This window comes from Nyctereutes procyonoides, unplaced genomic scaffold, assembly GCF_905146905.1.
Source record: "Nyctereutes procyonoides isolate TBG_1078 unplaced genomic scaffold, NYPRO_anot_genome, whole genome shotgun sequence".
Taxonomy (NCBI): domain Eukaryota; kingdom Metazoa; phylum Chordata; class Mammalia; order Carnivora; family Canidae; genus Nyctereutes; species Nyctereutes procyonoides.
Window position 1 is genome coordinate 30,568,952 of NW_026575042.1, and position 12,919 is coordinate 30,581,870.

At 36.9% G+C, this 12,919-nt stretch overlaps 1 protein-coding gene across 1 annotated transcript in view; it reads left to right on the plus strand.

Annotated features, from left to right (window-relative positions):
- The window catches only part of TMEM108 (transmembrane protein 108), a 352,891-nt gene that overhangs the window by 181,576 nt on the left and 158,396 nt on the right, over positions 1-12,919 (plus strand). Inside the window, 1 exon segment of the mRNA XM_055321593.1 lies at positions 11,097-11,182. Within this exon segment, the coding sequence (XP_055177568.1) occupies positions 11,143-11,182 (40 nt within the window). The 5' untranslated portion in view covers positions 11,097-11,142.

A 12,919-nucleotide genomic window follows, 5' to 3' on the forward strand; every position in this document is an offset into this window, starting at 1 on the left:
TTTTTTTTGTTGTTCTGAACAAGGAAGATTGAGCCTTGGGGACCCAGCCTCTATCTCTTTGCTTCCTAACTACTGCCTGCTGTTTCCCTATCAGTTTTGTCCTCTCCTCCATATATCCTTCTTTCAGAAAATGAGAACATTGGCCCAACCTCATTTGTGAAGCTGGAGAGTCACGTATTCAAATTGCATTGTTTAGGAATGTTAAAGCAGTCAGAGGTAGATCTTCTGTTGTTCAATGTACTTATCCTCAAACTCCTGTCTCACTGTCCTCACTCAGCAACTTTGTACTTTTTCACCTTTGCTAGTCAAAATCCCTCTTAACCTTGCACGTTTAGCTCATATTCTATCTCCTTCAGAAACCTGTCCTGGTACTTTCCAGAAAATGTCATTTTTTGCCTTACTCTGAAGGTATAGGACATGTTTTTTGTACTTCTCTGCTCTAAACTCTGTGGATGTATTATTTCATTCTCAGAACAGTCTTGCAACATAGGTGTGATGCCTGTTTTACTGATAGAAAAAGTACTACCCTTCTTGAGATTCAGTGTATAAATTAGTAAAAAATGTTCTAGAATATAGTGTAATAATCTGTACAGCTGGTAGGGGCAAAGCTGGCTATGCAGTGATTTTTTTCGCCATGATATTTGTTCCCCTTGCTAAACTGCAAGCTCCTTGATGGCAAAGATGATGTCTCATTTGCTTTTATTCCCAGCCCTAATCTCTCTGCTACTAACACGGTGCTTACTCTTTTGCAGCACTCTATTTTACAAAGAAATCTATCTCCAGTCTATTTTCTGCTTATACTATATACTCCTGCCCTGCTTTTCTCTATGTGGTTGGTTATGGTCCCCACAGGAAGGAGGCTCTTTCAGTGTGGCCTATCCTCCCACTCAGAATTTGTAGCATGGTTCCCCACTCTGTTTCCCCTGTGAATGCAGTCTTCAGGAAAAGGAACATCAGTACCTTGGGAACAAGTGATTGACGATTAGGGTGGTTTCAGCTTTATGCCAGTCTCTTAGTCTGCATATAGCTTCCACACCCCCTTTACTTCACGCAACTCATTCTCTCTCACATTGGACAATTAAGGATTGTCTCCTTAATCTTCCTGACATCCCTATGAAGCCAAGTAGCAAGGATAAGTGAGAGGTATATCAAAGATAGATTGGCTAAAATATCACAAAGAACTCATGTTGCATAAAACTTGAATTGCATAAGAGGCTGTAGATCTAAATATTTAAGAAACACTGAATCAGTCATATTCTGTTTTAAACATAACTTACAAATCTGGTTTCATCAATTATCCCACTTCCTCCATCTCTTGTAAAATGCCAGTCTCAGGAATGAGAACAAGCAGGACTGGCCTCACTGTGTCTGTAGTGCTCTTTTAGGCTGGGTAAGCGTCCTTGGTTTTGATTGACTACACATTAGAATCCCAGGGGGGAGGGAAAAACTAAGGAATCTATTTTAAAAAAAGATTTTGACGATCAGATAGTTTTGAGAATACTAATTTTGTTACTTCTAGATATTTCTAGCCCATCCAATTACCAAAGAAAGGTCTAATTATCAACGTAGTTAAATGAGCTGTTTAAGTCCCTCACAGATGAGATGAAACACATTATTTTTGGTTGTATTATTTTACCCAAACTTCCTGGAAGAAGGCATAAAGTTGAGAAGCATCAGAAATGCTTGGAATACTGTGACTTCACTGTGGGACTGTGATCTTAATTCATACTCTTCAGGTAATGGCTTTTCCTGTTCCTCCCTTCCCCAGGTGTTGTGAGCATCATTGGAGTGATGACCTGCTGCTGTACCACATAGAGAGTGACTTTGCACACTACAGTAGCAACTGTGGGTTAGCCCTAGACAAGAGATGGAAGGTCTTGTCAGAGGCTGTTGAGTATCCACCAGAAAACCACCTATTTACTTAGGTACTCCGGGCAACTAAGGTTTCTATTGGCTATTCCCCTACGTTTCCTTCATGTCCAATTTCCTAAAATCTACTGTATCAAATGCCTGGTTCATGCCCTCTATACTATACTACAGACACTGAGCTGCAGGACATCTTTGAGCTGAAGCAGACAGCACAGCCCTCCTCTGATGGCCTTGCCTACAGATTGAAGTAGAATCCATAGAACCTCAAACTTCAGGCTATATCTGTTTTATATTGGACCACCTCACTCTTGCCTACATAATTTTTCATTTCATTAGAATTTTTATCCCACTGTACATTTAATAGACTACCTATCCTCTGGAGTCACCTGATGTAAATTACATATTTTAAAAGATTAAACCAAAACCATAAATTAAAACTGTCTTCACACTAGCTCGAAAATTACAGAAGTCTTTGTGTGGATTGAAGTGGGGTGAGAGAAGCTAAGGACAAGGAATAGAAGAAAAAAATATTTTTGAGATCAAAATTAAAATTTAGCAAAGACTATGATATTATGACTAATTTCACATACTGAAATATATTACATGTTTCAAAGCATGCATCATGATTTAAATGTTCTTTCCACATGTAAAACATTCTGATAAGAGTTTTGCCTATTTCATATGGCCTTCCCTCCCTTTCCATTGTAAAAACTTGGCACATCTTTAGGACAAATACTTGCTTCCCAAAGGAAATACACATATTTTTAGGTCCTAAAATTCAATTTCTGGAGATGTTTTTCAGGCACTGCAAAAGAAAAAAAAAATGAAGGTGCTTGCCGTGGACAAGAAATAATCTTTTTTCATAAACAGTGCAAAGTGATGAAACATCTTCCTTTAGTATTTGGTATTGTTATAATATCATTTAATTCCCTAACCTCACTGTATAGTCTTTAATACCCAAACCATAAAAGGGAAAATGTGGTATGTATTCTTCAACTTACACAAGCACCTTTCTGTCTCCTCAAATGAGATAAATGGCCTTAATACATTGTAACGCTGAAATAAAGAAGTCAGTGTCATTCCAGTAAGCCTCAGGTTCCTGATCCTATTTTTACCCCATTGCTGACTTCAGTGACTGTGGACAGCAGAACACTCTTCCCCCCAGCACATGTAAATAAACTCTAGCTGGTCTTGAGGAACACTCAGGCAATTACTTCTCAGTCCTCCAAGCAGAATCCACATTAATTGATTGATTTTTGTAGGCTTTTCGTTAGTAGAAGGTGAACAGTTTTTGCCCTTTTGTTTGGAATTCAGCATCTTGTGGATCTGACAGCCTCCAATATTTTATTTTTCAGAGAAGAAAATAGGAAAGGGGAGAGAAGAAAGGAGCACTATTGAAGGGTTTTTTATTCTTCAGAGTTTACTGAGTGGGATCCTGGCCTCCAAGGTTGCTAGAGGACAAACCTAGCCAAGCTCAGGTGGAGAGTAGATCTGTACTGCTTCTTCCATCAGTAGGATTCTCTCCACAGACAGACATTCTCCTCCTCAGTTTGCTAGAAAAGTACTCATGCAGGTTCTTTACCAGGAAAGCCTTTATAAATCAGAAATCACACAGTCCTATTTCTTTTGACTTGTAGCCTTGTCCCATGTGAGTTAATTGCTAGTATTTTAAAATAGGGAAAGATATCTAAATGTATGGCTTCTCTTGAAAATTTTTGGGGGAAATTTTGTGAAAATTTTCAGCTTAATGAATAGAAGACTTCTCCTGCCGACAATTGACTAGAGCCTAAAAAAAAATAGCATTCCTTCATGCTTTCAAGTTCACCATAGTCACCACTATCTCCTATAAACTCCCAGGACTGAGAGACAAAGTGACACACTGTAATCAGGCTCACACTGTTGATCATAGGTTCAGAGGAAAGTGAACTCTTTCTTGCTCAAAACTGAGAAAATTTGGAAGAAAGAAGGGCCACTAGTTTCAGAATAATGATAAGAACATCTCTTTGTTTATGGAAGTAAAGAATATTCCTGTTTAATATGCAAATCATCCGTATCAAAAAAATTTGACTAAAAACCTATTATAACTCAAACTTAGCCCTGTGGACACATGTATCCATGTATGATTTATTATGTAAATTAGCATTCATATTTGCTTTCTTGAAGTAATCCACTGCTCCTGATACTCAGGATCTGGGGTGACTTGCTAAATATCAGTTCCTTTCATTTTCCTAATTTTCTCTATTCTCACATTCACTTGGGGGAAAAGGGAGAGACGTGTGCCATGCACTAGATACACAGGAAGTGCTTTACTTCATTTAATTCTATCAGCAGTCTTCTGATTTAGGAGTCAGCCTCATTTACAAACAAGAAAGCTGATGCTCAGAGAAGTTAAGTAACTTGGTCAAGGTCACATAGCAAAATTACTCAATGACAGGCCTTCCTGATTCTCTTCCCTACAGCATGGTGTGCCTGCTGCTCATTGATATGCTTTCCCTGAATCACTACTCAACACATGACTTTAGTTTTTATTGTGGGTTGATAAGGAGCAGCCATGCCAAGAATATTCTGTTTGTATTCTATAAAACTGCTATTGAGGATGCTAATGCCTATCAAAAATTGTCTAATGATCTTTTCTTAGAAGTTAGTGACACAGAAGGGTAGCATTTTTTTTTTAAAGGGTAGTTTTTCTGAACAGAATACAAACTGTGCCTCTACTTATGCAGCTAGGGGAAAAAATGCTATCTTTTTTGCCTTTATTTTTAGGAAGCTCCAAGAGAAATGTATTATTCAATTACATTTTATGTCAAAAAAAAATTAAAGATTTTATTTATTTGAGAGAAAGAGTACTAGCAGAGGGGAAGGGAAAAGCAAATTCCCTGCTGAGCAGGGAACCCTTGGGGACTTGATCCCAGGACTCTGAGATCATGACCTGAACCAAAGGCAGGCACTTAGACTGAGCCGCCCAGGCATCTGTATGGTAAAATTAATCCGCCCTTTTTCCACATAATTTTGGGTCTCCCTTTCTGATAATGTGCCTTGATATGCTGATAATTCTGCTATACAAGTTGCACCTATTAGTAAGCCTCCCTAGACCCTTTTTATGGAAGACAAAGGCATGAATTGTGAATAACAAACTTGAAGTTCCACTTATAAAAGTAAATTCTGAATTCAATTTAAATAAGATCTAACAAAAGGGACTATTTGGATAATATTCCAAAGTTTATTTCTAGCTTAGGAAAAGCACAATTAAGAGGTGGTCGGTGAGCTGTGGCCTAATGTGTTATTATCTTGCCTTCTGCTATTAGGTATTTGCTTTGAGCACTTGTTGTGTGCCAGGCACAGGGACAAGTGCTTTGCATGCATTGTCTAGTCTTTGCAGCAGGCACATTAAGTACTGTTTTTACCCCATTTACAAACAAGAAATCCACCAATCAGAGAAGTCTGGAAACTAGCTCAAGGTCTCACAGCTGATAGGTATGATCTCAAGCAAACACAGAATTTTTGGTGTCTGTGTCCTTGCCTATAAAATGGAGATGTATGCTCTTTTCCAAACTTTTTTGCAGGACTGTGAGCTTAGTTGATATGTCAACTCTCCTGTTCTTCTCCCCACTTCATTTTCCCAAAGGGCACCATAAGGTGTGTTGGTTATCACCTTAATCAGCTCTTCCTAGGTCCTAAAGAGATGGAGAGCCATTGTTCTGTTTTGTGCCAGCTATTTGCCTGAATTGTTAGTCATCTTCATTTTTTGCCTCACAAAATATTTTAGAGTTCATCTCAAATACAGTTAATTCTCACGATTCATGGTAGTTATGTTCTGTAAAGTTTTCACCAATACTGAACTAGTGAATACCAAGCTATCACTCTCAGGGGAAATTAAGGCCCAGCCTGAGGTCACATTTTTGTTAATTGATACATACATAACTATAGTTTTATATGTGTTTCTGTTTATAGAAACACAGTATTTCTAGATACATTATGTAATATATACTGTTAATTCATTAGTTTTGAACTCACAGCCAACAGCCCCATAACTCATGCCTTCTTGCACTTCGGAGTACTAGACAGCACTTGGTGATGACAGAGCATTGCCTTTTTTAACCTCAGCTGGGATCATGTGTGTTGAGCAACTCCAATTTTCCCCACTCTAAGCATGTATGTAAATGATTGCTAAGGCACCATGAGAATTGATTTGAGGGTTACAAATAAGTTTTAGGGATGTTAACTCTTTGCTGAACATTTTTTCTAGGTTTTCATTTGTATTTTTACTTAATTACAGTTTTTATTTTGGAATTTTTTTATGTAATAAAGTTTATATTTTCCCTTTTGCTTCAAACTTTAACTTAAATTTAGCAAATTTTCTCTATTCCCAGTAGAAGAATTTACCCTTACTTCTAGTATTTATATACATTTTTTTACATTTAAAGGCCTGGTTCTTTGGAATTTATGCTGATGTGCAGTATTTGGAATTAGTACAATTTATCTTTTCTTATATTCTGCTGTTATCTCAGAAAGTTCATCTTTTTGCCTATTATTTAATATGCTTCCTTTATCATATAAATTTTCATGTAATTTGGTCTATTGATGTGTTAAAATCAAATTGTTTTTGATAAGGTAGAGGCTTTAGAGTATATTTTAATGTCTGTAGGGCTGGCAGTCCCTCTTTCCCCTGTCCCTGCTTAGTTGTGTTTTTATGTTGTTGTTTTCCAGGCTTTTCCTGGCTATTCCTTATTCTCTATGAACTTGTCTTTTCAAGTCAATTTGCATATCATATAACAGAGCTTTTCGTTTGGCTCTTTATTACTTCTTCTCTGCTATATATATGGTCTGTTCTAATTGTAACACTTTAAGTGATCTGTGAAAGAGAAAAATTTCCCTTCCTGAATCAACGGAATACATATGTGTTCCATTTAAGCAAAGAAGGGAAAGGCAGGATTCTGTTAGGCTCACCTTTTTTAGGGAGTGGTTCAGGTTACTTGCACCTCTTTGTTTACCATGAGCTAATAATCAGTAAGGCCCCCACCTGTGCCACTGTAGCTGCATCTTTGGGCAAATATTTTAATCCTCCTCCTCTTTTTCTTTTCTTCAGCCTCTTAGCTGTAAACTGTACTTTCTTAGAATTTCATCCCAGAAATTAGTTGTCATCCTTGGAGCTCCTAATTTATTCCCTAAAGGACCAGATACAATTAATGTTTCCTACTATCTGGTTAAAAAATGGCTTTAGATGGAATCCCATTATGCCTCTCCATCTATCCAAAGCAGAACAACTGACCCAAGAGACTCAGGTGAGAAACCATCAGTAGAACTAAGTAAGTTTGGTTAGGTTGCAAAATGAATATACAAAATTCATTCATTTTCATATAGAGGCAAGTAGAAGATATAATAGAAACAGAAATTCCATCACAGTGGCAAATATGTATGTGTGTGTGCATATTCACACATACACACATATATATAATGCCTAGGAATCAATTTTTTTTTTGCCTAAGAATTAATTTGACAAGATTGTAGAACTCAAGGAAAAACACTGCAAAACTCCACAAAAAGATCTCAATAAAGATTAATTTTGAATAAATATAAGCCACATGGTGCTTGTAGGTGGAATAAACCTGTATAACCCAGATGATACCAAGTGTCCTGGATTTATGAGCTCAGTGTTCCTTTGATATGTGAATAAAATGGCTCTATTTCATGTGTTGTCAAAAGTCTGTTTCTCGGGGATCCCTGGGTGGCTCAGTGGTTTAGTGCCTGCCTTTGGCCCAGGGCGCGATCCTGGAGTCCCGGGATCGAGTCCCGTGTCGGGCTCCTGGCATGGAGCCTGCTTCTCCCTCCTCCTGTGTCTCTGCCTCTCTGTCTCTCTGTCTCTCTGTCTCTCTCTCTCTCTCTCTCTCTCTCTATGTCTATCATAAATAATAAATAAATATTTTTTTAAAAAAGTCTGTTTCTCAAAAATCACTAAGCATTTCTAGAGATGACTAAGGGGCTTATGTTCTCCTTGATCAATATAAACAATTGTGTCTCTGCTCTCCTGTTATTTATTTATTCATTCATATATTTACTTGCTTTACAAATGAGCACTTACTATGTCCTAAGTCCTCCATAGATGCCCACTAACTATTGCTTATGATTCCCATGGCTTTTCCTGTTCCTGGTCACCCTTATGTTGAGAGGTAGTCTCTGTTCTATCATTGCCCAGCTGAGCACCACTAATATAAGGCTATTTTGTACAAGACTTCTGCTGAGATTTTGAGAGTACTGGTGGTGGATAAGCATTATGGAGAATAGATGTATTTAAGTACAAACAGCATAAAACAATGAAAAATTAAATGTTATGCATCTTAAAGTTTATGGGTCATCTCCTCTTGGAAATTTCTCATTTTATCTTTTATTCTTAGGTCTCACTTCTGTCTTTTGGAATTGCTTTTTTTTTTTTAAGATTTTATTTATTTATTCATGAGAGACACAGAGAGAGAGGCAGAGACACAGGCAGAGGGAGAAGCAGGCTCCATGCAGGGAACTCGACGTGGGACTTGATCTCAGGTCTCCAGGGTTACATCCTGGGCTGAAGGCGGCGCTAAACCGCTGAGCCACCCAGCCTGCCCAAATTGTTCTTTTTCTGACTCTCAGCACCTTTTGTGTATCAATTCTTCAGCCTTCTGATGTCTGGACTCCTTCACCCCTCCTTCTTAGTCTCTCAGAACTAAAATCTCTTGTTATTCTATAATGGAGAAAAATTTCTTTCTTTTTCTCTCCCTCTTCCTCATCCAGATCACACTCAGTGGGAAGGGGGTGGGGGGCTTTAAGTAGTCATTAAGCTATTATTGCACACACACCAGAAAAAAGTACTTCTCACTTCCTGAAAAGAATTCTGATCTTCAGAGCTATAATTTTTAAAATATTATTTATCATTCCTTACCACATTTGGATTTTGAAGAGATCAAATCTTTAAAACAAGTAGAAAATAATTACAACTATCATACTAATATTTTTTTCTGGAATTTAATAAAATGATAAAGTTAATTTAGGGGAAAAACAAATTTAGAGGACAAGATAAATCTTAAAAAGAATAATAATGAGGTCCTAACTTTACCAAGAGTTTAATTTAAACAGCACTTATTGTTATTGTTGATTTAACTTATTGTTAAACTGTTATTTAAACAGTTACTTATTGTTAATAACAATAGTTCCACTAGTTCTTCTAGTGGAAGAACAAGCAAACAGAGACATAAAATGTAACACAAAGTCCAAAAACAGATCTAAAGGAAATTAAAAAATACAACAAGAAAATATAGGCAATTATTTCTGTAATCCTGAACTAAGGAAGGTCTCTAACCGTCGGTGTGTGTGGATGTGTATGAGTGTGTTTATCATTTTCACAAAAAGGAGGGATAAGCATGCCTTACAACATGGATGGACCTAAGAAACATTATGCTAAGTGAAAGAGCCAGATACAAAAATTAAATGTTATATGATGCTATTTATATGAAATGTACAGAATAGGCAGATCTACAGTTGACTAGTGGTTGCCAGGGACTGGGAGGAGGGGAGAAGGGTAATGACTTCTAATAAACATAGGAGTTTGGGGGATTTTTTTTAGTTTGTTTTATTTTAGAGTGATGAAAAATGTTCTGATTAGGTACTGGTGATGGTTACACAACTTGAATATACTAATGACCACTGAAGTGCATACTTGAAAGGCTGAATTTCATAATACATGAATTATATCTCAGCAAAAATATTTGAAAGATAAATCAGTTTTGCTTGAGGTATTATGAGAAAAATAACCCATCATACCAATAGAGAATGTTAAAGTGTTAAAGATATTCAATGACATTTGTTAAAGATTGTGAGTCAGGCTCTATTCAGGACCATTGGGATAAATATAGAGAACAATGCAATGAGATTTTACAGTTGGGGAGAGATTGGGCTCAACTCCAAATACAGCTTGGGCAGGTGGCCATTTATAGCCAAGAATTAGGGGAGTGAGGAGGTCAGTGGATGGAAAATTACTAAGAGGAAGCATCAGGGGTAAAGGGTTCTGGCAAAGCTAACCTAACAAGATTCTTGCTAAAGACAGGCCAGGGTAATTATCACCTGTGGGTTGATAGAGGATAAGGAACCTAATCATATGTTGAGAAGAGGGTTCTGGTCAAACTGACTTAGCAGAGTTCTTGCTAAACCTAGATTTTATAAGGAAGTGATGGATGAACCTAGGAGAAGGTTTAGGAGCTTTACCAAAGAATCTTTGTCAAAAAAAAAGTATCAAATGTGAACTAAAAATTTTAAAAAGAACAAATGATTAATAAACTTATAAAATGCAAATTAAAACAATGAGATGAAATATGTGCCTATTTATTGGCAAAGATGTAAAGAAATTATAAATTTCCATTATTGGGTAGGTTGTAGTCTAATGGATAGTCTCATATACTGGTACTGATGAAGGGTAATTTGGCAGTATATTTCAAAAGCCTCAAATTGTGTCCTTGTGATTGCATTTCTAGGAATTTACCTTAAAGAAATACTGTGGGCCATTTAAAATAATGTAGTGAAGTAATGGTAACACAAGAATTTTCTGCTAGGGAGAAAAATTAGATTGTACAGTAGAAGATGGCTGGCTCAGTCGGTATGATTTCTAGGTGGTGAGTTCAAGCCCCACATTGAGAGTAGAGCCTACTTAAAAATAAAAGATAAGACAGCTAAATAGAAATGCACATGGAAAGGCTGCAGAGATAGGTAATTTGTATTTTCTTATATATTATCTCTACTTAGTTTAGCTATGTTTTCCAAATATTCTATACTTGATTATCCTTTATAACCAGAAAATAATAGAAAATTTATTTAATACAGTTTCAAGTGTGGTGAAGCTTTTAGGGTTGTTCTGTTTGGTTGAATACCATAACAGAAATAAGATTAGAAATTTTTTATTTTTCCTGTTTCAAAACAAAATCTCTAGATTCAGGAGAAGGTTAATTGGAAGTACTCAAAAGTTCTAAGTCAGACTCTCATATCTAGTTGTTCATGAGTTTCTTTCAGTAGTGTTTTAACCAATTGATGAATTGATATTTATATTAACATAGACGATTGTAAATTATATCCATTCCAAGGATTTTCCTCTTCAAAGTCAGATATTTTAAGCTTTACAACCAGGATCATGTTGAGTGGAGTTCTTTCTGATTATTGACTTGGATTATGTTCACTGGGTGTAACAATTTTCTTTTCCCATTTCCTAGACAAAATCATGAATAAACTGGAGGACACGCAGGACCAGATGATACCATGAAGAGAAGTTTACAGGCCCTCTATTGCCAACTATTAAGTAAGTTGATATCACATTTCTTTTAGAATATACCAGTATTATTTGTCCAGTGCCAGAAACTTCTACATTATCTGGAGGAAGACCAAAGTTTGCTCAATAGAAAATTTCCCTCTGCTTCGTCTAGGTAGTTAAACTATCAAGTATTAAGTCATTCTATTATTTTGGGCATCAGTTGTATACTCTGTTATAATCATTCTAAGTTGGCATGTTAATTTAAAGATGAGCGTCAAAAAACATTATTGCTCTAGGCTTTGTGGCAGAATAAAGGGTTTCAGTATGATCTTCTGTAGGTTCCTCACAGAAAAGAAATCGTAGGCTGTGTTTTTTGGATTTTGTCATATAGAACCTGTTACCATTCAGTGACTGTACAACCTCTGACTTGGAATGTTTTGCTTAATTATGTGTGTTATTAAGTAATGAGTGATAAAAAATATGATTTCTTTAGGTTTGATGGTAGAATGAAATGTTTGATTATGACTTTATGCATGTTGCTCATGTGTTTTGTGGATTGTGGCACAAATCTCCAGTTGCCCCAGAGTGACTATAACCTTTGGGATGGCAGTTGTTACTGAGTGAATGTAAAAACCAATTCCAGTCGGTAGGTTTGATATTCAGGTTGACCCACTTGGGACAATAGACATTGCCCACTCCAGGTCAAACCAAAGCCATTGAGTTGGAAGAATCTGGAAATTCAGATTTTGTACTTACCTGGTTTTTGCTGAGGTATATAGAAGGCCTATCTTTCCTAGGCTGGATGGTTCCTTTTTAACTTTTGCTTAAAAAATGACATAAGGGACTGAGATGCAAGATGGGCCCTTAGAATTTATTATTCAGGTTATTTTGTACCCCCAGTGCAAAGCACTTTATAGAAAGCATTCAGGTTAACTTATTTCTGCCACTGAATTCTAATCCCTGAACCACAGGTCCCATCACCCTGTTTTCAGCCCGTGAAACGTCACCAAGTTAAATGGCCTCTCTCATGTTTTCTTCATGCATCCTATAGGACTGTGGATTTGTGCCTTTTTTAAAAAAAATAATAAGCCTGCTTGTTAAAAAGTTGGCTTTATAGATTGAAGAAGCAATGTCATCAAGGAATAATTAACTGCTTTGATGGGAGAGTGGACATTTGAAGGTTAGATAGGATTACACACACACACACACACACACACACAAACAAACACAGGAACCCCCATCCAAGAGGAGGAAAGCAGGCTTTGCAGGAGGAACAAACAGGAAATGAAAGAGAGCTTGTAGATTTGAGAGGCAGCAAAATGTTACTTGAGTTCTCCTATGCTGACTATATGCCCCGAAGTTTTTGTAATGCTATAAGTTTGTATGTTACTTAAAAGGCTTCAGTTAAGTATTCCATGGGTCAGAGATCAAGTCTTATGCTAATGAGGCCTATCCTTCTAAGTGGAGCCTTTGTAAAAACTAAAGGGATTTTCCTCAAACGTTAACTGGAATGCTGCAGAAATCAACTTTGTCTTAACAGTTTCACTGTTTGCAGGCTTGCCTAAGACACAAGCAGCCCAGGGTAGGCAGATTTCAGCTAGTTAGGAGGTGGGTGGTGGTGGCCCCTAATAAACCACCCTGGTTACTATATAGTTGGCTGGAGAAGCCCACATTTGTAGAATGGAGAAGTCAAGCACTGGGGCAGTAGGTCACTTAGTCTGCCTTCAGAGAAATGGTTTTCACAATTTCATAAAAATGAGAGGTTGTTACAGCATTTGTTTATTT